The sequence below is a fragment of the Oryctolagus cuniculus genome, chromosome 3 (assembly GCF_051225735.1).
Source record: "Oryctolagus cuniculus isolate XC-2025 breed Fujian yellow rabbit chromosome 3, ASM5122573v1, whole genome shotgun sequence".
NCBI classification, from domain to species: Eukaryota; Metazoa; Chordata; class Mammalia; order Lagomorpha; family Leporidae; genus Oryctolagus; species Oryctolagus cuniculus.
In genome coordinates, this window is record NC_142869.1 from 79,374,767 (window position 1) to 79,402,246 (window position 27,480).

At 37.4% G+C, this 27,480-nt stretch overlaps 1 protein-coding gene across 3 annotated transcripts in view; it reads left to right on the forward strand.

Moving 5' to 3' along the window:
- Positions 1-7,894: 7,894 nt before the first annotated feature.
- The window catches only part of FAP (fibroblast activation protein alpha), an 81,177-nt gene continuing 61,591 nt past the window's right edge, over positions 7,895-27,480 (forward strand). The window contains exons 1-3 of one of the 3 annotated variants that reach the window (XM_070071537.2): positions 7,895-8,077; positions 9,324-9,510; positions 9,846-9,930. In XM_070071537.2, coding sequence (XP_069927638.1) covers positions 9,505-9,510; positions 9,846-9,930 — 91 coding nt within the window. In that variant the 5' untranslated portion in view covers positions 7,895-8,077; positions 9,324-9,504. Of the gene's footprint in view, positions 8,078-9,182; positions 9,511-9,845; positions 9,931-27,480 lie in introns of those variants that run through there. The other 2 variants (XM_089329116.1, XM_008258670.5) reach the window with 2 other exon arrangements.

Here is a 27,480-nt window from a genome sequence, read left to right on the forward strand (position 1 = left end):
AAGAAGCAACTAGAGGGGTCGGTGCTGTGGGGTAGAAGGCTAAGCCTCCACTTGAAGTGCCAACATCCCTTTTTGGTAACAGTTTCATCCCGGCAGCTCTACTTGCCATCCAGGTCCCTGCTAATGTGCCTGGGAAAGCATCAGAAGATGGCCCAAATCCTTGAGTGCCTACACACAACTGGATGAAGCTCCTGCTCCTGGCTTCAGCCTGGCTCATCCTTGGCCATTGCGACCATCTGGGTTGTGAACCATAGATGGAAGATATCTCTCTCTCTTTGTCTCTCCTTGCCTTCTCTCTGGTCTACCTCTCAAACAAGTAAATAAATCTTGAGAAGAAGAAGAAGAAGAAGAAGAAGAAGAAGAAGAAGCAAATATGTAAATCCATGAAGGAAAAAACTGCTTCCTGAAGCAAGTTTGCAGGTTTGGGGATGGAAGATCCCAGGTTTACACTGGTGGACCAAGAACAAAATTGGAGGGCAGGAGTGGTAAGGAAGTACAAAGAGAGATTAGCAGTGTAATATATACACAGAATATATACTTTCATAAAGACATACACTGTCATACAACGTTCTCCATTAACTGGTCTTCTGATCTTATTTTATTTTCCCACTGACTGATGAAATAGCACACCAAAGATGGGGTATATGATGAGGATGGAGCAGTCTGATTCAGCAGAAAGGAGTACTTTATCTCTAAAATTATTTAAAATGATACTAGCTTTTAGTGGAATTTTTAGTGGCTGTAAATTGTGATAGACGGTGAACTCCCTTTCGTTGAAAAACAATTTCTACATATATTTATTTATTTGATAGAGAGACAGAGAGAGAGAGAGAGAGAGAGAGAGAGAAACACTTTCCCATTTTGTGTTTCACTCCCTAAATGTCTACATCTGCCAGGGCAGGCCCCAGTTGGTGATGGGAGACAGGAACCAGGAATTCAAGGGTCTCCCTTATCAATAGCAGGGACTCAACTACTTAAGCATTAGCCAGAATCAAAAATGGAGCCTGGACTCAAACCCAGGCACTCCCATACAGGATGCAGGCACCTTAATCAGTGCTTTAACCACTAGACCAAATATCTGCCTCAACCCTCTCTTTCTTAATTGTTTCTGGGGCAGACCATGCACACCAAAGCCCCACCTTGGTATCAGTGCTTTTAGACATATTTCCAGAGTGTCAATCATGAATACATCTATAATAAGCACTTCCTTCCTCACCTATATAAAATGGTGTCATTTTATATACACCAAGCGGTAGATTGCAGATGGTTTCCACATCAACATACGTACACTTACATCATTCATTTTCACATGTTACATAATTTATTTATCTAATTCTTTCTTGATGGACTTTTAAACAGCTTTGATTTCTGGATATTATAAACTAAGTTTCAACAAGTATTCATAGATTTGTATCTTTATATACATGTCCAATATTATCCTTGAAGTCCGTTCATGGAGGTAGAGTGAAACCAAAGTGTACACATATTTTTATAGCTACTCCTAAATTGTGCTCCAGAAAGTTTTCAGTCTTTTTCCTCTACCACAGCTGATTAAGAGAGTGCCAGTTTCTCTTCAAGATTGCCACCATGAGAAATATCCAGTGTGCTTAATCTCTACTAATGCATCAAATGAAAAAATGTTCTATTTTGGTATTATATTATACATTTGTTTGAATTCTGATCATTTAACACTTTAATTTTATATTTTCACCTTTTGTGACTGTGTGGATTTGCCTGTATGAACTGCCCGTTTTGGTCCTTTTTCCATTTCTAAAATTGTGCTGTGGAAAAGATTTTCCAAAATAAGAAGAAAAGGTGCCACGCACATATTTCATATAAATTCTGAGACTACTTAGTGACAGACCTAATATCCATCACATGAATTTGTAGACTTATTTTTGAACCATTGAAGTTACATGAAAAATTGTATGGTTTTGTATTTCTACTAATACAGGCAAACCCCTTGTGCAATGTATCTTCAGCACTATGTGCAGATGACAATGCAATAACTCTCGCGTGTGCCTTCAATCCTTATTCTGGTTATCACAGGTGAGATCGCTCTCTACCTGCTTTGGGAGATGAGGGCATGGGTTTTCTTGCCATCTGTCTACATTTCCTCACCCCTTTTCTGTTTCTAACATTTATTAGATGTACCTTTGTTCTTATATTTGTCAAGATTGATAATTTCTCTGATGTTTCTTTTGCGATTTTGCTAGTGAATTCTAAAAATTTAAAAACAATAGACAGCTTAAATTGCTATGACTAGTTACAGGTCGCTTTTGCGCTAAGTTCTTTAATAGATTGCATTTCTTCCTGTGGTTCCAATTCTCATGCTGCTCAAAGAAGGACATTAAGATGCTACTTAAACACGCCGTCAGATCCCTCCAACTGCGATGAATGGTATTCTTTCAGTTACAATTAAAGGGCAAAACCACACAGAAAAGATTACTTAAAAAGGACTTCTTCAGCAGTGGCTGAAGATAAGAGTTCATTCACTCAACATTGTCAGCATCTGGTTTCTTTATTTGCTCTCCTCTGAGTGACAACTCCAGAATTTTGCTTCCTCTTCTTGCTGAAATATACTTTTAAGTTCGTTCCTATGAAAGAATGTTTAGAATACAGATTTTCTGAACTATCACACATATGAAAATACATTAATTCTGTCTTTATATTTGACAGTATCTTGGCTAAGTAATTTCTGCTTTGCTATGCCTTTTCTTTCAGAACTTTGAAAATATAATTCATCATTTTGCAGAATCTGCAAATTCATTATCAGTTTGATTTTTGTTTCTTTTGTAGGTGACTTATTTTTGTCTCAAGAAAAAATATAGAAGTTTCTCTTTATATGTAACAACCTAAAATTTTACAATTGTGTGTCTAGGCATTAATCTCTTCTCATATTTTGGTCTGGGCATTGTGTTGACTCTGGAGATATGTTTTCTTTTCCAATTCTGTGGCCTTCTCTTGCACTCATTCTATAATAAACTTTTCCCTCTGCTTGTTTAACTTTTATTCCTTGAATTTCTTGAGTTTATATTCTATGATTCTTATAGTTCTCATATTACGTCCATCTTCAATTTTCTTTCCTGAGACAATTCCTCAAATTGTTTTCAAAAATTTTTGGCAAGCATATTTTCAACATATTAGAATATATTAGGCTGGCGCCACAGCTCACTAGGCTAATCTTCCACCTTGCGGCGCCAGCACACCGGATTCTAGTCCCGCTCGGGGCGCTGGATTCTGCCCCGGTTGCCCCTCTTCCAGGCAAGCTCTCTGCTGTGGCCAGGGAAGTGCAGTGGAGGATGGCCCAAGTCCTTGGGCCCTGCACCCCATGGGAGACCAGGAGAAGCACCTGGCTCCTGCCATAGGATCAGCGCGGTGCGCCGGCCGCAGCACGCCGGCCGCGCCGGCCATTGGAGGGTGAGCCAATGGCAAAGGAAGACCTTTCTCTCTGTCTCTCTCTCTCACTGTCCACTCTGCCTGTCAAAAATAAAAATAAAAATAAAAGAAAAAAAAAAGAATATATTAGTCAGGGTTCTCCAAAGAAATAAGAGCAACAGGATAAATCATAGATAAACGGGAACTTTATTGGTTGATGTTCTGAAAACCAGGATCCTAAGGCAGGAGAAGATAGCTATCCCAGTTCAAGAAGAAGGAAACAATTCAGCCTTCTCTATCTTTTTATTCTTTTCAGCCCTCAACAGATTGGGTTATGCCCACCTAGACTGGTAAGGACTAATTTTTGTTGCTTAATTTACTGATTCAAGTACTGATTCAAGTACTTAATTTACTGATTCAAGTGTTCCAGAAACACCCTCACAGATAGAACCAGAAATAATGTTTTCTTGGCTATCTGGGCATCCCTTAATCCAAGCAAGTTGTAACATAAAATTACCAATTATGAAGAGGTTGTTTGGAAAGTACTTTTTTACAACTTGGTGTCTACATTATGGTAATATCCCATTGAACCTCACTGAAGAAATTCAACAAGCTCCTGAAAAAGTCAAGCTTTTAAAAATATCTTTTGTTCCCAGAATTATTCCCATGGCCATTTTTTTAATTTTTGATTCGTTTCATTGAGTGATTTGTTGCCCTATTCATTCATCTAAGTTTAAATTTTTTTCTTTCATGTTTTAGAGTTTTGATCTTTCTTTTCTAAAAAAAAATTATTCTTGCCTACTGATTATTGTTCTTAGTAGCAAATGTAACAATGAAGCCAGAATGTGGAAACCTTGACTTAAAGCTGGTGGGTTTTAGGATAAAAAAGGAAGAAACCATTAAAATGCAGGATTAGATTTGACTCTGGTGCATTGATGCCTGTACTTGTTCCTTTAGTTCTCTTCAGTAACAGTTAATGTCTTCTAAATTCAATATCCTGTTTTGGAGGGAGTAGAAGGAGGGTGGTGTCTGGAATGATGGCCCAGCTGCAGATTGCTTTGCACCCAGAGGCTGGGTGACCAACAACTTCTCTGTGCCTCTGTGTTCAATCCTCTCTCTCCCACTTTGAGTGGCAAATGCCAATTCATTTCTGGAACCATCCCATATTTCTTGCAGGAAAATTGGTTTCTTTCTAGGGATGGCCCAGGGAATTGTTATCTCTATTCTGCTTTATCCACTAGTATTATCCTTGCTGTTCTCTACATTGTTTTATGTCTGTATCCTTTTTTTTTCTTTTACAATCAGTTTAATGGAGTTTCAAAAGGCAAAGAGATGAGTGTACGTGTCCAGCTTGCATCTTGACCTGAAACTGTTTCCAACTCTTTTTTATAAAGTCTATAGAATATGATTCAGGGTATTTCATCCTCGTCTTCTAATATTGTCATAATTTGTGCTGATTTAACTTTTCACACAAACATCTCAAGTGGCAGCTTGGACTCATTGTTGTGCCAACTCTTCTCCAGGGATCTCTACGTCTTTCCTCTATCTCAGCCACCCACTTCTGTAACCATACCGTAGGCTTTGTCAGGACTCAAATCTGAAATCTTAAAGTTGAACCTGCTCTTACCTGGTAAAAACTTTGTGTACTTCTCACTCTATTACTCTTTTACTACAAAGACCTATACTTTTGGACTCATCATGATGTCCAGGTTTTTAGATCATCTAATTTCTTTCTTTTTTTCCACCTCCTCCTGGTTCCAACCTGGATTACACATTCCAATCACTGTACCCACAAATACCACCCAGTCAGAACTGTAAATGTGGATCAGATTGTGTTAAAGTAAGACTAGCTAGGTTTACATTTTATGTCTACCACATATAAGCTGTGTGACTTCAGAAACTAACTTATGTTTTCTGTACTCCGTGTTCTTAGTATCTTGTAAAATGAGGATAATCATAGTACAGATGTTCAGAGGATGATATGAGATAATGCAGGTAAAGTATAATACATTCAAGGTAAAATGTCAGTTTCTATAAAAGAGTTCAATAAATGTTAACTGCAAGTTGAAATATTCTTTAAACAAAAATTCTAGTGAAATAGCAGTATGCTATAACAAGTTATATTTAAGTATATAAGATGCTTATGCATTCAATTTACACTATTTAATCTTCTTCCTATTCTCTAGCCGTTACTAGGGAAATGTACTATTCACGTTTTAAAGCTACAGAAAATCATTGGTTTATCTTCTGTGTACTAAGCATGCAAAGGAATGGCCTGTTTCTCTGTTTCTTTTCTAGTATAACTTTGATAGTTAACTCTCTTGTCCTCCAAAAAGAACTTGTCTAAATTCGGATAGGGTGATGAACCACTGACATCTAATTAGGACATTTATGAAAGTAGTAGGTACCAATTACAAACTGGGAAGCATGTTGATTCATATTCTTATTATGTAACCAATGTGGTTTTGGAAATTATATCAAATTCAAAGGGTAGTTGAAACTATATTATTTCTCCCTGGTTCTAGGTATGCCATTTCTTCTGTGTCTGCAACTCTATGATATTCTCTTTCAACTCCAGGAACTATACAAAATATTTCTGCGATTATTAGGCCCCAATTCTAACAACATTCTTAACAAATTAGTATTTTACACACAATCTTTATCAAGTTGGTATGTGTCCTTTTGAGATATGTATAACAAGCACTTTGAGGATGTAAGTATCCTGCATATTAAAGATCTAATGGTTTTTTATTACATATTCTAGGAATCTCTTAATAGAAAATCAGTGATATGTCAATCAAAAATTTCCAGGAAGTATCACAAAAAATAATGTAATGTAGTAACACTGGATCCCCTTATGATTTGGGGCAGGTTACTGACTACTCAAGCTCTGTGTCCTAAGCAGTTAACTGATGAGTTAACTGGGATGAGTTAAATGAAATAATCTGTAAAATCAATTTATACAGAACAGAAAAAGAAATGTTTATTGAATCTGAAGGCACAAAATGTGTAAGAGTTTAGTCTTTTGGGGAGCAAATTCTTATTTTAAAGAGTATAAAACTACTGCCAAAGTTGATCCTACTTGTACTGCTATACTTCTTACTGATAATTTGTCCTTAAATAATTTGTCATAGTTTTTGCATCTCTCTTTATCTCCTCACTGCAAAATAAAAATACCCAAGTGTGGTCTTGTGTTCACACTCTGGGCATATGTAGCTTAAAGTATTTTCTGGGAAAATATAAATCAAAACCATTTTGGCTGTCATATCATGGACATATAATGGATTTCTTTGAATTTATGATAAGGCTCACTTACCCAGTGAACTTATCAGAATGTAGTCATATTCCAAATGGTCTCTCTCTGGGAAAAGCTCCATTGATTTGCCTCAACTACTCTGATTCTTGTCCTTAATTTTTGCAGATCAGAGTAATTTTTTTCATTTTTGTAAAATTTGAATACATACAGAATTGCTTTCTGAGAAAATCCCAGTCATGACTGCGGATAGACTTGAATTAAGGATTACATACCTGCCACATGTGTGCCCATCCTGTTCCTCTTCCCAAGTGCATGTGGAAATAACCAATAACCAGGATACTCTCTACTAAGCATAAACACAGCTCAGGATTATTCTCAGCAAGAGCTCCAGGAGGCAAAAAGAAGGAAAGATGTAAGAACGTAACTGCCACATTTATACTAGAATGCAAGATCTTGAAGGTCATGGAATGTATGACTTATTTTTGTTTTCCCAACAAAATTGTTGAGTGAATGTTGACACACTGTATAAAATAAGAACAGGAGTTCATCACCTCAACACTTAAACTTAGCAAAAGCATTTTCAACTCCAAAAGGAGAAAAAAGCAATCAAAATGTTATATTTTTAACCCTAATTTTTGTGAAAGTTCTTGTTTGGGTGAAAATGCAAACACAAATTTATTTTATTTTGAAAGGATGGACATGCATAGGTCTATTATAAACAACATCTCTCGCGGAGGAAATCAGGAACAAAATGTCCCAACATCTTTATTCTGTAGTCAGTCTCAGGTTTCTTAAACTATTAGAACCAATAAGAATTTTCCAGAAGCTACAATTTGAATCACCCAACTTTCCAAGGAAAAAACTAAACTTAAACAAACATGTTTCAGTCTCATAGTTTATCCTGCTTACTAACAGTTTCGACTTCAATGTGGCCCTCTAAAACCAGTCCAGTATTTCCATACAGCTCATTTAACGAGTCTCTTGTAGACACCCACACTCAGCAGCAGAGTCCTAAGTGGTATTCAAGCCAGTCACATGTCAGTGCATTTTTAATTGCTAATGCTAATAATACGCATTTTAATTATACCCTAATCATTTATTATGGGCAGTTTCTTTCCAGAACATACTGTCTTTGAAATTACCCACAGAAAATTACCTGTGGACTTTGGCAGACTAGGACAAAACTTCTGAGAACACACTGTGTGAATGTTCCAAAGAAGGCAATCAATCTGAAAAGACCCACATGGGAGCAGTTTATTTGGGCACTGGTCGGTGATTTTATCTTGGACTTAAATATTTCAGTCACATGGAGATACTGGCAAGTGTCTAGCATGCCTTGGACATTACTCTTCCTGGTCCGGTCAGTTTGTAAGGTGGCCTACCTGATTGCTGATGAGGGGGTCGCATACAGAAGCTGCTGTCTGTGGCTACATCTCTCTGCCAGTAAGTACTTCATGACTCATTTTCCTCAACAGACTCTTCATGAGACTGGAATTCAGGAAAGCATGTCTGGAGAATGTCTGAGAGGAAGTTCACAAACCACTGTTCGGCTTATTGCTAGAGAAAGCATCTTAGGGTATCTAGAACAGTTGACTAAAGCAAACAGCAACAGATTTCCATAACATTTTCTCATGGCCTTTCATGAATAATCCAAGAAAGATCACCAGGAAGTTTGCTTCAATCAGGTTGAGATCATAAACTTCCAAAGAAGAAAACTATTAGAAGAAAAACTAAAGACAGTAGCTCAACAATTGTACTTAGGTAGAACTAGAGAATCTAAGCAAGAGAATTGCATTCAACCAGCCAGAAAACTTCCAGAAAGTGTTGTACGTGTGTGTGTGTATGTGTGTGTGTGAAGTCAGTCAACCGTTTTACTCAAATGCCAAGTTGATCGATCACTTGGGAATTATGTAGTCTTAGCCAAAATAAGATTATACATAAGACTTACTTCTCTTTTCAAGTGTTTTTTTTTTATTTATTTTAAAGTCTTTATAATTACTAAATGTTCTCCTCTTTTAGAAGATATTCTGAGAGGAAAGCAAAATAACACTCTTGCAAAGCCTTTTCCATTCTTCCAAAGGCCTGCTGGTAAATTATTCTCACTGATCTTTCCATCTCTCTAGCCTGTGCGTACACACCTAACCCATACTAAATTTCACCAGATGGCATTTTATTTCTTTAAAGTAAAGCAGCCGTGGGTTTAGACAGTTGAATTTTTAAACTTCTGTATTTACTGAAAGTGCATATGGTGCTATATGGACAAAGAAATTGTGCTGGAAGAAAAACATTTCTGTCTGAAGTACCTCTTAATCCCCCAGAGGAGGAAAAAAGTGCAGTTATAAGGTTGCATTTCTCACAAAATCTTATGTCACTTCAATGTTCTTTCTCTGCTAAAAATTAGATAAATGTCTAAAGCACATACCTGGAAGTTTAATTTGTTAAATTCACCGTTGGGTTGCAAATAGAAAGTTTATAGAAGACTCAGTGATTTGCCAAGGCAACTCATTTCTTAAAGAAAACGAGACCTGAACTTGTAAAAAAAAAAATTAAGAAAACCTCTGTATGTCAACGTAAGCAGATGTTGGTGTAGAGTTTACAAGGATGAGAAGGCTATAAAACCTCCCTTGAGCCACTCATAGTTCATTTCAAGGCCAAGAACGCCCCCAAAAATCTGTTTCTAATTTTACAGAAATCTTTTGAAATTTGGCACGGTATTCAGAAGTCCTTGGAAAGAAAAAAAAAAAAAAAGCTTGTCCTGGCTTCGGCTTCCAACTACGAAGACAGACTTGCTTCTTTTCAACGGTTTTCACAGATCTGGTGACCCACGCTCTGAAGCCAGAATTAGCTAACTTTCACAAACATCTGGAAAAATGAAGGTTAGTATATGCAGTCTCAGGTATTGCTAACGTATAAGAGTTGGCTGGGATGAGGATGATTCGAGTTTTCTATTGTTTAGAAGGTGAGGATTTGTACATAAGTTTTTACTTCCTGGAGTGGGTTGGGATTGGGAAATTGTTCTAAATATACTATAGAAACATTTGTGCTTGCAGAGCTGGAAGAATTCCAGCAATTATCACCAGATCAGTGGAAGACAATCAAAAGCTTTGTGGGGAGGGAGAAATAGGATTTAGATGTAAACAAAATCTTGTCATTTCAACTATTTAGCAGGAACTGTACATATGCCTGATTTTTTTTTTTTAATTTTATGTAGACATGGTTAAAAATTGTATTTGGAGTTGCCACTTCTGCCGTGCTTGCTTTATTGGTGATGTGCATTGTCTTACGTCCTTCAAGAGGTAAGAACTTTTCTCCAATTTGTTCCATCTAGCTAGAATAGCTTGGGAAATTAACTAATGTGTGGCCACAAGTGGTCAAACGCTTCCTAAGTGCTGATTTTCCAAAGTTATTTCTGCTAGTTCTAAGGAGACATAGAAGCTCAAAGATATATGCTGTTGTGCCAAGACCGGAAATACTGAGGAACTTCAGACAAGGGTAGGAAGAGGTTCATGGTTATTTAAGAAACAGAAAAACCTAAAAACTTTTCTGCATCACCCTCACAACCCCGGAGAATATATGCTAAATGCAACCTTCAAGCCTTGAAGCTTTAAAGCCTTGAAATGCAGGATTTTTAAACTAACATAGTTTTTCATTATTATGTTTATCTTGTGGAAAGGAAAAATGATTCAAATGGAAAAGTTAAAACAGAGCCTCTTTCCAAAAATTTAAGAAGGAAGTTGAGTATAGAGATTTCAGAAATAGCTACATAGAAAAAGTGAACTCATTGTTCTAGATGCAGTAGTAACGACAATCAAGCTAGAAAATTAAATACTGTTAAACAAGCATTATGATTAGTGATAAATTAGACTCATTTTGAAAGTGCTTAGTTTAACATTGATCTCACTTCCCTGAAAATTGGAAGAAACTATGGGCTGATATGGAGGCTAATTTAAATTTAGATTGACTTTCTACAGGCAATCCAGTGATATTTGGGGAATCTTTTTCATAAAAGTATTTATGAAAAAAAGATCAGGCTTGTAAAACAGGGGGAAACCCCACAACAATAATAGGTTTGTGGCTAGGAGACTAAGGAAAAGGGGAAACATTTTTCCCAACAATCATTAAACATTTATGATGGTTAAAATGGGAAACATGTTTGTTTAGAAGTTAAGTGACAGCAAAGGAAAACCAATGACACATCTTCAACTAAAGCATGTGGGAATTCAGAACAATCTCTTACTTTAAAACAAAATAAAACATTCAAAAATATTTTGAAAATTTCAGAATATTCATGGGATTTTCATAGAATTACAAAATTAATAAGAGAACTGATAAATTAAGGCAACGTCCTTGTTAATTTTTGGTATCTATTCCTGCTTTCTGTTAGCACATGATGCTTCTTAGAATATTGAGGTGTGTGTATATTTTTCATAAATTTTCAAGTTAAAAATGTTTTCTGATAAATCTCTCATCTCAGTCATCATTGGGGCCACAACTCCCTCATACTAGCACTTGTCAGGTAGTATATTGGGTCTTATTGACCCTTCGCATGCTAATCCATTAAAAATTAGCTCCTGGCTTTTATGAAAAATGTAAATAGTAGTTAAAAGAGACAATCTATTCCCTCAGAAATAAAGGTTCTTAGAACAGAAATATGTATTATCTTGGAAACCTGCCTCCATAGTCACAGGGAATTTCACTTTGGAATATGGGGCCCTAAATTCTAATAACAAGTATTTTTATACATTTATAAATATTATGCAAGGACACACCCATATAGCCATTGCATAATTACATATAACCCCATCCTTGTCCTCTTGGCAAGTTTAATTGTATATGGCAGATACATGAATGTATGCTGTAAACTATGCATGCTACAAAAGTTCTATGTCACTTATAATGTAGCTTTCTATTTTTAGTCAACAGGATAATTACTCGAGTAGGTGAATTCTCTGATAGGGTGAAATACTCAAATTAAACTTGAGGTAAATTTTAATATTCATTCAGGAATACAAAGATTGAGAATTATTGTTTTCTTCTGTAATGTCATTCTCTTTCTATTCTGAATTTGCTAAAGAATTTCATGGAATTTCACTTATATGACTTGTAAGGGCACTAGTCAGCTCCGTATTTTCTTAGCTGGACTAAGGAAAGTAACCTTACCTTCCAAGAGTCAGTGCCGTAGATACCACTGACTTTAGGTGCAGTGGCCTCTGACTTTGGATGTCCTTCCTTTCTCTTTTCTTCTCACACCCCACTAACTCCTCAATCAATCTCCATCTTGAGTACTAGGTGCAATCCTCACACTCACATCTGCCCTCTGCCTGGTGAGAATTTTAGATGGCAAGGCAGGAAAGGGAAAGGGGAAGGGGAAAAAACAGAATTCAAAGCCAAGTAAGCTGCCACTTGGACTTCAACTCACACGTCATCAGAACTTGCATTACTTCAACATTTTCCTTAGATGACCTTGAATTCTTGGCCCAGACTTAGGCAGCAGGGTAAGAACAGGTTTCTCTTGAGAAACTGAGACCTACTTAGGAAACATTCATTTATTTAGTTATGTAGAAACGTAGTAAGTGTCAATAACCATGTGCCGATCATTCTGGTTGTTGGAGATAGAACTGTAAGAAGTAGAGATTTCTGTTGAATGGCAGGGGGAGTAGGAATCCAGTCCTTTGTGCACCCAAAGACGCATGATCAGCAGGAGCAGTACTGGAGAAGGATTTCGATAATTCCTCACCACATCTAAGTGAAAGTTTAAAAAAGGGGGGGGGGACTTTTTAACAGAGGGAAAATGTCAGGACACCAGCCTCAGGATTCAAAGAGCTTTGGAGGAATTTAGCAGGATCTGAGGAACAAATAACAAAAAGTAATCGTGAAACAAAAAAGGTCCATTTAGGTCACCAGCGTAATAATAAATACATAGAACACACTTTTTCAAAACTTCCAAAATTTCTTACTTTTACTTTTTTTCACATTGGTAAGTAAACATGGGTTTTTATCCCTTGGTCCCAGGATTTCCTGCTCGCCTTCATCCCATTCCCCTCACACTGCTCCTGTTCTTTTCTCCTACCTCCATTTGCTTTCTCTTGGGGCTCTTTCCAAGCATCACCCCTCTTCCTGTGTGAAGATGCAACCAGGCCAAGAGCTTTCCCTTACTTTCGTTGACCACAAATATCAACACACGGATCTTCTCGTTTCAAGAGATTTATGAGGGATCTTCAATAAATACATGGAAAATGTATAGCATGAAAACAATACATGTATTTCAAATTTTTTTCACCAAAATAAACATCATTTAGTTCAACTTTTACAAATGTTTAAAAATCCTTTTTTATAAAACTGACAAAAATCAAAGAAACTACAATTGGAAAGTTGCAGAAGTTCCATAAATTCACAAGTAAATTCTATATGACTTTACTTCAAGATTTATAGCTCCTGAATTTCTACACTTTGGTTCTTGGTTTTCTTTTGTATTGTTTTAAAGATTATTTGAAAGGCAACATTACAGAGAGAGAGAGGAGAAGAAGAAGAAAAAGAAGAAGAAGAGAGAGATCTTCCATCCCTTAGCTCATTCCCTAAATGGCCTCAGTAGCCAGGGCTGAGCCAGGTGGAATCCAACAGCCAGGAGCCTCCTCTGGGTTTCCCAAGTGGGCACAGGTGCCCAAACACTTGGGCCGTCTTCCACTGCTTGCTTTCCTAGGCACATTAGCAGGAGCTAGATCAGAAGTGGAGCAGCAAGGACACAAATTGGTGCCCATAGCAATGTCGGCTTTGCAGGCAGTAATGTTACCCACTATGCCACAACACTGGCCCCTCTATATCTGTATGAAAGGATTTATAGGAACTATCCGCCCTCTTTTTTCATTCTATTGCTAATAAATTCACATATGATTTTGAGTAAATATTCAAGTTTTAGCTATTATTTTTCTAAAACTTTTAATATGTAACGGATACATAATGAATGACAATTATCATTTATTGTGTTCTCCACCCTAATATACACATAATAGTACATGTACACTTAAAGATAATCACTAGGCCCTTCAAAATTATGTGTTGCAATTTTTAAAGGTCGGAGTTGTAGTGTAGCTGGTTAAGCCACCTACTGTAGTGCTGGCGTCTGATATGGTTGCCAGTTCAAATTCCAGCTGCTCCACTTCCAATCCAGCTCTCTGTTAATGGCCTGGGAAAGCAGTGGAGGATGGCCCAAGTCCTTGGGCCCCTGTATCCACGTGGAATACCTGAGTGTCACTCCTGGCTCCTGGCTTTGGATCGGTTCAGCTATACCTGTTGTGGGCATTTTGGGAGTGAACCAGTCAATGAAAGACCTTTCTCTCTCTCTCTCTGTAACTGCCTTCCAAATAACTAAATAAATCTTTTTTTTTTTTTTTTTTTTTTTTTTTTTTTTTTTTTGGACAGGCAGAGTTAGACAGTGAGAGAGAGAGAAACAGAGAGAAAGGTCTTCCTTTTCCTTTGGTTCACCCCTCAAATGGCCATCACGGCCGGCATTCTGCAGCCGGTGCGCTCCGCCCATCTGAAGCCAGGAGCCAGGTGCCTCCTCCTGGTCTCCCATGCGGGTGCAGGGCCCAAACACTTGGGCCATCCTCCACTGCCTTCCTGGGCCACAGCAGAGAGCTGGACTGGAAGAGAATCAACCAGAACAGAATCTGGCGCCCCAACTGGGACTAGAACCCGGGGTGCCGGTGCCACAGGCGGAGGATTAGCCACGTGAGCTGCGGAGCTGGCCAATAAATCTTTTTCTAAAATAATGTTCTTCTTCTTTCTGGAAGTAGGGAGTCTATCCTTAAGTGTCATCCCTGTTTCTATCTTCTGCTTTTTTTTTTTAATTTTTTTTTTAACTTTTATTTAATGAATATAAATTTCCAAAGTACAGCTTATGGGTTACAATGGCTTCCCCCCCTCATAACTTCCCTCCCACCCGCAACCCTCCCCTTTCCTGCTCCCTCTCCCCTTCCATTCACATCAAGATTCATTTTCAATTCTCTTTATATACAGAAGATCAGTTTAGCATATATTAAGTAAAGATTTCAACAGTTTGCACCCACATAGAAACACAAAGTGAACAATACTGTTTGAGTACTAGTTATAGTATTAAATCACAATGTACAGCACATTAAGGACAGAGATCCCACATGAGGAGTAAGTGCACAGTGACTCCTGTTGTTGACTTAACAAATTGACACTCTTGTTTATGGCATTAGTAATCACCCTAGGCTCTTGTCATGAGTTGCCAAGGCTATGGAAGCCTTTTGAGTTCACCGACTCTGATCTGACTGTTGATGAGAAACTTAATACTTTATCCCTCCTAGTGTTTTTTTTGTTTGTTCTACTTAATACTATTGGTTGAATTCTGTAATTAAAACACAGTTATTCTTAAGTGTTGAAACTTAACTGAAAAGTGATCCCTGTTAAATATAAGAGTGGGAATAAGGGAAGGAAGAGATGTACAATTTGGGACATGCTCAAGCTGACTTGCCCCAAACGGTAGAGTTAGAAACATGCCAGGGGATTCCAGTTCAACCCCATCAATGTGGCATGTACCAATGCCATCTCACTAGTCCAAGTGATCAATTTCTGTTCACAATTGATCATAATGATAGCACTAAGAGTCAAAGGGATCACATAAACAAGACTAGTGTCTGAAAATACTAACTGATGGAGTAAAAAAGGGAGAGAACGATCCAACATGAGAAGCGGGATACACAGCAGACTCATAGAATGGCAGATGTCCTAAACAGCACTCTGGCCTCAGAATCAGCCCTTAAGGTATTCGGATTCAGCTGAAAAGCCCATGAGAGTATTTCAGGCATGGAAAGCCAAGATACTCTGTCAAAAAAAAAAATGACCTAAATGAAAGATCTCCACGAGTGAGATCCCAGTGGAAAGAACAGGTCATCAAAGAAGGAGGTATCTTTCTCTGAAGGGAGGAGAGAACTTCCACTTTGACTATGACCTTGTCTGAATATCTTCTGCCTCTTTAGGCATACATGGAACATTTGCAGCTCTAGAGCAAGAGCAAAACAGAAAGTTGGAAGGAACAAAGGAAGGAAACAAAAAGAATAGAAGGAAGATAAAGGAAGTTGAATGCAGAGAAGTGGAATACAACTGAGTGGGAGCAAAAAGAGAGAGGTTATTCAGTGTGAAGAATTTGCAGGTTCTCCTGGGTGGGGCCTCTGGGGCCTCTCAGTGAAGACAGTCCTTGCCAGTCCAGTCCCAGACGTCTCTGAAGTCATCCTGTCCACCTTTACATGCTTTCACTTCTCTTATGGCTGTTTTCATTGTTACCTTTGGCTGGCAGTGTTTTGTACAAGTTCATATTATCGCCAATTTTTAAAATCAAAGATTTCACGTAAAATGTTAGATTTTCAGCTTCTCTTTAATGGTTGGGTATTTGTTTTAGTAGCGTCCCATTTGGCAGTAGCACAGTTTGTGTTAGTCTGCTCATATCACCAGAACTAAGTACTCTAGACTGCAAGACTTAAACAAGTGATTTTCCAATAGTTTGAAGCTCAAAAAGCAGGCATTAACAGGTTCGGTTTTTCCAGAGACTTCCCTCCTTGGTTTGTAGACAGGGATGTCGTCCCGAGGCCCTTTCTCTGTGCGTGCACATCCTGGTGTCTCTTCTCATCAGTCCTATCACACTGGGGCTCCAACCTGACACCCTCACGTAACCTTAAGGACTTCCTAAGAGGTCTTGTCTCCAAATACTGTCACATTAGGGCTTGAGGCCCCATTCAATTAATTTGGGCAGGACATAATTCTGCCCATAACAAGGGAAGTCAATGAAGATTTTAACAAAGTGATCTTTGAGCTGAGAGTTTGAGGACAGACATGAGCTTGGAGGTAGAAAAGTACTATGGAAATTCAAAGAACTGAAAGGAAACTGGTAGAGCTGCAAGAAGAGGCCAAAATTACTTAAGCCAATTAACAAGGAAAACAGATATAAACATATTTGTATGTTCATGATCATACTTTCAAACACACATATTTACAGTGTCTGTATAAAATTTTAGTAGCCGGCGCCGCGGCTCACTAGGCTAATCCTCTGACTTGCGGTGCCGGCACACCGGGTTCTAGTCCCGGTTGGGGCGCCGGATTCTGTCCCAGTTGGCCCTCTTCCAGGCCAGCCCTCTGCTGTGGCCCGGGAGTGCAGTGGAGGATGGCCCAGGTGCTTGGGCCCTGCACCCCATGGGAGACCAGGAAAAAGCACCTGGCTCCTGCCATCGGATCAGCGCAGTGCGCCGGCCGCAGCACGCCGGCCGCGGCGGCCATTGGAGGGTGAACCAACGGCAAAGGAAGACCTTTCTCTCTGTCTCTCTCTCTCTCACTGTCCACTCTGCCTGTCAAAAAAAAAAAAAAATTTAGTGACATTATATAGCTAGGCAATAGATAGGTCAATATTTTGTAAGAAGAAAAATCATTTGGAATATCCATATTTTTGGAAAAAATTCCCTGTTGCTATTATTACCATCACTATTACTACTTAATTTCAACAATCACTTTTGAAAAATAAAACACCTCTGAAATGAAATCACCTTCAAAGGAGATGTGTAAGTTTTTAAGGTTTGAAAACTTCCCTCTAGAACTGTGAAACAGACTTCCTCAAATATCTTAAGAGCTTCAAGTTTATATATTCACTGTTCTTTTGGAGGAAGTACAAGCAAGTCTGGAAGTTTGAGGGAAAAGTTCAGAAGGTTCATGAACACAAAAGAGCTTTTGAGTTTAGTATAAATAATTTTTTTTTTCTCTAATTGGCACTGGGACTTTAAAATCACAGACGACAAACTTTGACAAACTTTCTGTGAGTTTTGGCAAATTCCAAATAATTAGAAAAATAATCCAAATCTTTGGATGATTCCTACAACACTGAAAAGTTTACCTGTCTTGTATTTCCAAAGCAATTTAATTGTGTTACAACTTACGTAAGAAAAAAAAAAAAAAAAAAAAAAAAAAAAAAAAAAACATGTTCCAAAGCTCAAATCAGAGATGTGGAACCAGGCTAAAAAATTTTTTAAAACCTGAGACAGTCGAACTGAGCCTTAAGATATAGCAACAATTAAAATGTAAAAAACAAATCAAAATAAGCTTTTCATAGAACAGTTCATAAACTGTCAATCTTTTTTTTTTTTAAAAAAATGTATTTATTTATTTATTTGAAAGGCAGAGTTACAGAAAGGCAGAAGCAGAGAGAAAGAAAGGTCTTCCATCAGTTGGTTCACTCCCCAGATAGCCACAACAGCTGGAGCTGCACCGATCCGAAGCCTGGAGCCAGGAGCTTCTTTCGGATCTCCCATGTGGGTGCAGGGGCCCAAGGACTTGGGCCATCTTCTACTGCTTTCTCAGGCAATAGCTGAGAGCCTGATCAAAAGTGGAGCAGCCTGGACTCAAACCGGCTCTCATATGGGATGCCAGCACTGCAGGCGGTGGCTTTACCTGCTATGCCACACTGTCAGCCCCAATCAATAACTTGCTTTTTCATTTATTGCCAATTACAAGCAGAAAAAAACCGTATTTTTCATTTCTAGTATTCTTGTGAACTTTTGAATATTCTTGTGAACTACACCGTAAAACCAGACTGACTTACCAGGTATATTCACCTCAATTTCTCTTAATAATAAAAATAATGGTATAGTTTACCATTTAAATTAAAATTTTATATAATTATATTTTTACACTTGGTAGAAAAATTGTTAGGACTCATTTGAGGAACAGTTTATTACAACCATATGCCAAAATAACTCATATAACTTAGATGAGATAGACAAATTTCTAGAAAGATACCAACTACCAGAATTTACTCAAAGTAAAATAGAAAACATAAATAGAACTATAAAACCAAAAGAGATTGAATTAGTCATTTATAAACTTCCCACCAGAAAATCTTAGAACCTGATGATCCCACTGATACATTCTATCAAACATTTAAAGTTGAATTATTTCTGATCCTTCACAAATTCTTCGAAAAAAATAGATGAGAACAATCCTCAAGCCATTCTATAAGGCCGGGGTTACCCTGGTATAAAAACCAGACAAAGACATCACAAAAAGAGAAAACTATGACTATCTATATGTCTTATAAATATAGATGAAAAATCCTCAAAAGAATAATAGCAAACCAAATTCAGAAATATAAAAAAAGATTATATAAAAACAAAGGATTTCTACCAAGAATACAAAATTGGTTTAACAACTGAAAATGAACTAATTCAATAAGCATTATGAATAAAAAAGGACAAAAGCAACAAGATTATTACAATATAGGCAGAAAAAGAATTTGACAAAATTAAATGCTTTCCATGATAAAAACATTCAACAGATTACAAGTACTAGGATCTTCTGCAAGCTGATACATGACACTTACAATAAAAAAATCACATTTAATGGTAAAAGATTCAATGCCTTTGCTGATAAGATAAAAAACAGGACAGTATGTCTGCTCTCACCACTTTTATTTAATGTTTTGTGGTGGCTCTAGACAGGCCAAGCAGGCAAGGAAATGAAATAAAAAATGTCCAGATTTGAAAGGAAGAAGTAAAACAACCTGTTATTGCAGAGGATACAATCTTATATAAAATACTAAGGAATTCACTAAAACTAGTAGAAATAACACATAAAAAAGGTTGCAGGATACAAGATGAATGTATAAAATCAGTTCTTTTTCTTTTCACTAGCATCAACAATCCAAATATCCAAATAAATATCCTGTGCAGGGACCAGAAAATGTAATATTTTTAAGACAGCAATACTTCCCAAATTTATCTACAGATTAAATGAAATATCAATCCAAATACTATAAAAATTTCTCTGCAGAAATCAACAAGAAGATCCTACAATTCATGGGAGAATGAAAGGAATCCAGACTAGCTGAGCAATCTGGAAAAAGAAGAACAAATTTAGAGAAATCATACTTCCTTACTTCAAAACTTACTACAAATCTCTGTAACTCAGATAGTGTGGTACCTGCATAAGAATCAATTTACAGAGGACTAGGATAGACTTCAGAGTCCAGTCTAACTCATTGACTTTTGATAAGAGTGCCATGACATTTAATGGCGAAAACCTTTTCCACAAATGGTGCTGAAAAAACTGTATATCCATGTGAAAAGAATGGCATTTGATTCCCCTCCCCTCCTTATATCATATACAGAAATTACCTTAAAATAGATCAAAGACCTGAAAGTAAAAGCCAATACTTTAAAACTCACAGATCTTCATGTACTTGTATTAGGTGATGGTTGACAAAAATCACAAGCAACAGAAGTGCAAATTATGTAAGTTGGATTTTCTCAAATTTTAGCACTTTGGGTTACCTAAGCAGACAACAAAGCAGTGAAAAGACTACACAAAATGGAGCAAATTTTTGCAAATCATACAAAGGGTCTTCAAAAAATTCATGGAAATATATATTATGAAAAAATTATGCATGAATCCCAAAATTTTTGCATGAAAACAAACATTTTTATTCTATTTTTCCAAGAACTTTTAAAGCATTTTTGTATATCTGATAAGAAACCTTCATCCAGAATATGTAAGTAACTCTTATAATTCAACAGGAACTAGACAACCCAACTAAAAAATAAAGGAAAGACAGATATTTCTCCAAAGAAGATATACAAATGACTAAAAAACAGGTGAATGATGCTTTTCACTACTACTTATTAGGAAAATACAATTCAGAGCCACAAAGAAACATCAGAAATGAAACTCTAGGTGGAGTTGTCAAGCATTGAGGTACAACAACTTGACATTTGGGCATGCTATAGAACTGGAGAAAAACAGGAAGAGTTCAGAAGTTTATTAGAGATGTCTGGCCTGGGTCCTGGACAAGACAGTGCAAGAGAATAGTCAAGGCTCTCTCTCAAGTATTTAAGTTGAGATCTATATGGATGGTGGACAGCGCCATTAACATGGAGAAATATGGGGGAGGCGCATGGAAATTTCTTTTTTTTTTAGTGTTGGCCATATTGATTTTAAATATTGGTGATATATGCAAGTGGAGATGTTAAAAATGGAAGTTGGAGTTTAGAGCAGGAATCCAGCAGGAGTCACATGCAGTATTGGTGGTGGCAGGTGAGTCAGTCCAGGGGTATCTAACAGAAAACCCCGGGACTCTCCTTGCACTCCAAGTAACAGCAATAAGAGTCATACCAACATTTAAAGTAAGATTAGAGGCAGACAAACTGCCACAAGGCCTTCAAAAACAGAAAAGGTTTGCTTTCATCTTCAGCGTCATCAAAATGGCATTTGCCATTCAAGTTCTTACATAATATGTTGCCCACATTCTGTAACCTTTAGAAGAATTAGTTATCATGAAAATGAAATTAGCCCTTATTAAACTAATATAACACACAAATAGCCTAATTTCAAAAGCCTGACAATTCCTTTAAAAAAAGATTTATTTGATTTATTTGAAAGGTACAGTTACAGAGAGAGAAAGAAGGAGAGACACAGAGAGAGATCTTCCATCCATTGGTTCAGTTCTCAAGTGGCTGCAATGGACAAGCCATGATGAAGCCAAGAGCTAGGAGATTTCTCTGGGTCTTCCATGTGGGTGCAGAGGACCAGGCACTTGGGCAATGCCTTCTCAGGTGCGTTAGCAGGGTGCTGGATTGGAAGTTCAGCAGCCGTGACGCAAACGCGTGCCCACATGGTATGCTGGCACTGCAAGCAGCAGCTCCGCCCACTATGCTTCAATGCTGGCCCCAGCCGTGACAATTCCTTTGAATAATTTATGTTGTTTCATGTTGTTTGTGGAGAAAATCATGGAAAATTGTCTTCAGAGATAAATGCTACTTCATTCTTTGATTGTAGAGTGAGAGCATTATAGTTACCAACCTCTGTGCTTTGACAAAGTTCAAATTGCCACATTTTCTCTGAATTTAGCTTTCTGGGTATAATTTATTCTATGCCACTGTGTGTTGGTTAGCTCTTGTCCTTATGTTTTGTGTTTGTTCTATTTTGTTGCAGATTTATTACATGTGTGTTTTCATTTTAAATTATAGTATAGTGTTAAAGTGCCCAGCTTGAAAGTCAAATTGAGCTAGAATTCAACTTCAGCTTTACTCTATATTAGGAAAATTAGCTTTCCTCCATAATTTTCCCTTTCCTAACCTGTAAAATGATGTTCATAATAGTACTTATCCCAGAAGCCTTTTGCAAGGATTTAAAAGATTCATGCATGGAAGAACTTGGTAAATTATAATACTTTCCAATTTTTCAGGACTAGACAATTCAATGACAGAAACAGAAATAGACTCCTAATCAAGAAGAAGCACAAAGTTATAAGCAAGTTTTAGGAGAATAGTGAATTGTTACTTGCTTGTGAATCATTGTGAATTGTAATTTCTTGGACTCATAATTGAAATAACTTTCAGCTAAGATTTAATAAGTTGAAAATGCAAATAATTAACACATAGTTAATTAGAATGTTTAAGCAGTTATGAGTAATGATGCTAATGATAGAACAAATCAGACTTAAGAGCATTATGAGGATTTAAGTGTTAATCAAGTGTTAGCTATAGGCTTTCACAATTTATTGGATTTTAAAAATTGTAGACACTAAACTTTAAAGTCATCAGATGATTGTAATAGATCATAGAAAGCATTATTTGGAAAGGGATATAAAGTTCATTTTTCATTAAGTGGTTATTAATAGACTATTTTCCAGATGGCTAGAAGTTATTTAGTATGTTTGGTGCTGCAGAGAGGCATTTTATGCCATTTTACACGTACACACATACATGTACACAGAATACTGAAAATCAATAACCTCAATGATTTTCCCATAATCTTACTTAATGTGGTACAAAATCAGTCCCTTTGCCTTTTCTCCACTTGTTCAGTTATCATACATAAAGAAGGATCTGTCTGGGCCGGCGGTGTGGTGCAGTGAGTTATAGCCCTGGCCTGAAGCGCCGGCATCCCATATGGGTGCCAGTTCTAGTACCGGCTGTTCCTCTTCTGATCCAGCTCTCTGCTATGTCCTGGGAAGCAGTAGAGGCTGGCCCAAGTCCTTGGGCCCCTTGACCCATGTGGGAGACCCAGAAGAAGCTCCTGGCTCCTGACTACAGATCAGCTCAGCTCCGTCCATTGTGGCCATTTGGAGAGTGAACCAGTGGATGGAAGACCTACTTCTCTCTGTCTCTACCTCTCTCTGTAACTCTATCTTTCAAATAAATAAATCTTAAAAAAAAAGAAGGATCTGTCTGGAGGCAATGAGCAAGATCATTGAATAGGAACATAAAGTCCATTAACATTACATAAAATCCATGACTTAGTTAAGCATACGTAGTTAAGTATAATCCATTCTCTGTGATGTCTGGGTCACAATGCAGGCCAACCTCATTCACCTATGGAGAGTTTACTTCAAGGAATAATTCAATTGATAGGCATAGGTGTACAATGAAGATTGGAATCAATGAAATCATTAATTGGGTTTCTGAGCCTTTGCAGAAGAACCATTTGGGACTTGATAAAAAACCAAGTATCGCCCAGCATTCTATTCCCAGATTCTGATTCCATGGGTTTGAGATAAGGGCTAGAAATCTGTTTTTTAACTTCAAGTTACTCCAAGGATCACATTTTAATAACGAGTTCAGTGAAGGCAAATCTAGGGAGAAGAATGTGCAAGTCAGATTTACAAACAAGCCTACAGAGTAGAAGGTAAGCACAGTCACATCTTTGGGGGAGAGCTATCAAAAGCAAGCAACAAAAAATATGTCAAGTTGGTTTATTTTTCATCCCAAAACTGCATTTACTGTGCTCTTTCTATGAGTATATGTCAAGCACTGTATTAACTGGTGCATATACAATGGTGAGAAAAGTCAGACACAGCTAAGACCTGCATGGGTAAAGAGCTATGCTTTATAAAATTATTTGCCACATAAATATGGAAGATAAATATGTTTAACAAATTTAGATAAGTGCTTGTTTAGCAAAAACCTAGCAGGACTTTCATAGCTCCTTATTATTTTTTTTTTAATTTTTTTAAAAAGATTTATTTTATTTATTTGAAAGAATTATAAAGAGAGGTAGAGACAGAGAGAAAGGTCTTCCATCTGCTGGTTCACTCCCCAGATGGCTGCAATGGCCAGAGATGCGCCGATCAGAAACCAGGAACCAGGGGCTTCTTCTGGGTCTCCCATATGGGTCAAGGGGCCCAAGGACTTGGGCCATCTTCTACTCCATCCCAGGCCATAGCAGAGAGCTGGATTGGAAGAGGAGCAGCCAGGACTGGAACTGGCACCCATATGGGATGCCAGAGCTTCAGGCAAGGGTTTTAAGCCACTGCACCACAGCGCTGGCCCCATAGTGCCTTACTGAAGATCATTTCTGCAGATGACTGTTCCGGTGGTCAGCATTGATATTGAATAAAATCTTGTCAGCATTGATGTGGAGCAAAATATATTTGAAATCATTGTATTTATACAAGGATCCTGAACTGAAATTCTAAGTAATTTTTTTGTTTTGTTTTCATTCATATATGCGACCTAATGCAAAATTTAAAGCAGTTATATCATTCTCTTCCATTTATGAGTATGTGGTCATTTTAAGCATGAAGAGAAAAATGCCTAATTTAAAATCCTCCTGTTATACTGGACATGCATTTAACTATGCCCAATCCAGCACCAAAGTATTTACATTTTCCAAGTCCTGGACACATTGCATCTGAGGTAGCTTGCAAAGGTAACATGAGATTAGAAGTAATGATTTTACCTCATTCTGTGCCAGAAATTCTATTCCCATATAAATGTAGTTGGCTCACATAAATACGCTGCTTTATACAAATATTCATTACTTTCTGGGTGATATCAAGAATTACTCTCATTATGGCAATCGGTAGTATGATTAATGCATGTTTAAAATTGCTTTTCCGATATTTTGAGTCACAATGGGACATATGCTAAATTCTCTATATAGATTGTTGGCATTTCTAGATACTATTCACCCATATAAAATAAATGACTAACTAGGAAGTAATATGAAATACACTTTCAAGTATAACCTTCCTGGATAATCTACCATAAATGTGGAAAAAAAAAAAAACAGATAACTAATCCCCAGAATCCTTTTGAGAACTCTGATAAGGACCATAATAAAGATTAATGACATAAGAAGGAAAATCACTGTATATTTACAAATAATCTGAAACTCTTATTTTTCACGTTTTATTTACCTACACACAACAGCAGTATAAATTGTATCTTTGATTGCAATTGCAACAGTTCTGTTATGGAGCTACACAATGACCAAAATGTTTGAAGTATAACCTATGCATTTAATTTAACTAGAACAAAAGTAAATCTTTAATGTATATACTTACAGCTTAATCTGAAACTCTATTTCCCAAACTGGTTTTAGTGGATATTCGCAAAAACAATGAAATAAAAGTTCTAGTGATCAAATTAATTAAGGAAACATTGATATAAAATATTTATGGGAAGAATACTGAGGGGAATATTACTTGAAGAATATTTATGGGTTATGATAATATGAAAAGGAAAAATTAAGAAGTAGTATAAGATATGTACCAAGGGGCCGGCGCTGTGGCGCAGCTGGTTAATACCTTGGCCTGAAGTGTCGGCATTCCATATGGGCGCTGGTTCGAGTCCCAGTTGCTCCACTTCTGATCCAGCTCTCTGCTATGGCCTGGGAAAGCAGTAGAAGATGGCCCAAGTCCTTGGGCCCCTGCACCCATGTGGGAGACCCGGAAGAAGCTCCTGGTTCCTGGCTTTGGATTGGCACAGCTCTGACCGTTGCGGCCAATTGGGGAGTGAACCATTAGAGGGAAGACCTCTCTCTCTCTCTGTCTCTCTCTCTCTCTCTATCTCTCCTCTTTCTGTGAAACTCTTTCAAATAAATAAATATTTTAAAAAATATATGTACCAAGCATAAAAACTAAATGTTTTAATTAAATTATCTCATTAAGTCAACCTTGTATTAAAAGGAAGAATAATTATAGCTACAAATGTGTCAATTAAGCATAACTGTAAGGAAAATTACATAAAAAGATACAATATGTGTCATTAGCCATAACCAAAGCATTATCTATGATGGACTTTTTTTTTAAATTTTTTTTATTTTTTTGACAGGCAGAGTGGACAGTGAGAGAGAGAGACAGAGAGAAAGGTCTTCCTTTGCCGTTGGTTCACCCTCCAATGGCCGCCGCGGCCAGCGCGCTGCGGCCGGTGCACTGCGCTGATCCGATGGCAGGAGCCAGGAGCCAGGTGCTTTTCCTGGTCTCCCATGGGGTGCAGGGTCCAAGCACCTGGGCCATCCTCCACTGCACTCCCTGGCCACAGCAGAGAGCTGGCCTGGAAGAGGGGCAACCGGGACAGAATCCGGCGCCCCGACCGGGACTAGAACCCGGTGTGCCATCGCCGCAAGGTGGAGGATTAGCCTAGTGAGCCGCGGCGCCAGCCTATGATGGATTTTTTTTTAAAAAGATTTACTTATTTATTTGAAAGGCAGAGTTATAGAGAGGCAGAGGCAAAGAGAGAGACACAGAGGTTTTCCATCTGCTGGTTCACTCCCCAGATGGCCACAATGGCCAGGGCTGTGCCGATCCGAAACCAGGAGCCAGGAATTTCTTCCAGGTATCCCATGCATGTGCAGGGGCCCAAGCACTTGGGCCATCTTCTACTGCTTTTCCAGGCCATAGCAGAGAACTGTATCAGAAGTGGAGGAGCCAGGACTCAAACCAGGGCTCATATGGGATGCTGGCACTGCAGGTGGTGGCTTTACTTACTATGCCACAGCGTCGGCCCCTATGATAGACTTTTAAAAAAGATGTCACCAAAGTAATATTAATTTATTGAGCTAATTTCAAAAAAATTAAATTTATATTATTTTGCTAGTCACAGTAAACATATTCACTAAATTTTAATTTTTATGTGGATATTCAGAATTGTAGAGACATAAAGTAAATGTTCCTCAAATGTAAACAACTTTCCACTAAATTCATGTTATCATTTTCCCTTTACTATGTCAGAAATAGGTTAAAATTTGCTCTTAGGAGTGTTAGATGAATCTGAACTATGTGCTTGGTAGTCATTCTAATATTACTGTAGAAAATGGTCATTTATTCATTGGATGGAAACTATAAAACTAGTGATATGAATTCTGCACAAGACCATTCAATCAAATACATTCATTATAATTGTATAGTGTACACAAGCTTACTTAAGATGAAAGATAATGTAAACACTTGATTGGTTTATAAAGAAACTAAGTGGCCAGTGTGTCTATTTACAAAGAAGCTCAACAGTCACTTGTTTTCTTACAGCCACCAGAGTAAGTTTTGGTAAACTAAGAAAACAAACCAGATATTCATGGTTGTAATCAATTTATGGAATATACATGCATCAATGTTAAAATATCTGAAGATACAATTATCTAATTGTATCTTCTAATTGATCATTTTGCTAATGATCTAATTGATCTAATTGATCATTTTGCTCTTATTATGTAACAGTACATTTATGTAACTACAAGATTAAAGGAGCAACTTCAGTTTCAGATTTCAAAATCTAGTATGACATAGCTAGAAGGGATTGTCCGCATCTGTAGTCCAGACCTTTATATTATAGGTAGGCAAACCAGGATGCCAAAGATTAACTCATCAAAGCCACATAGGAAATTCATAGAATGGCACAAATCTCATCAATGCATTGATCAGTCAATCCATACATACATACATCTTTCTTTTCATGCATTAATTCATTCAATAAGTGTTTCTTAAATGCCTGTATGTGCTAGATGACAATAGTAAACAAAATAAGACATGATCTTTGCACTTACAGTAACTATTTTGATTATACTGTAAA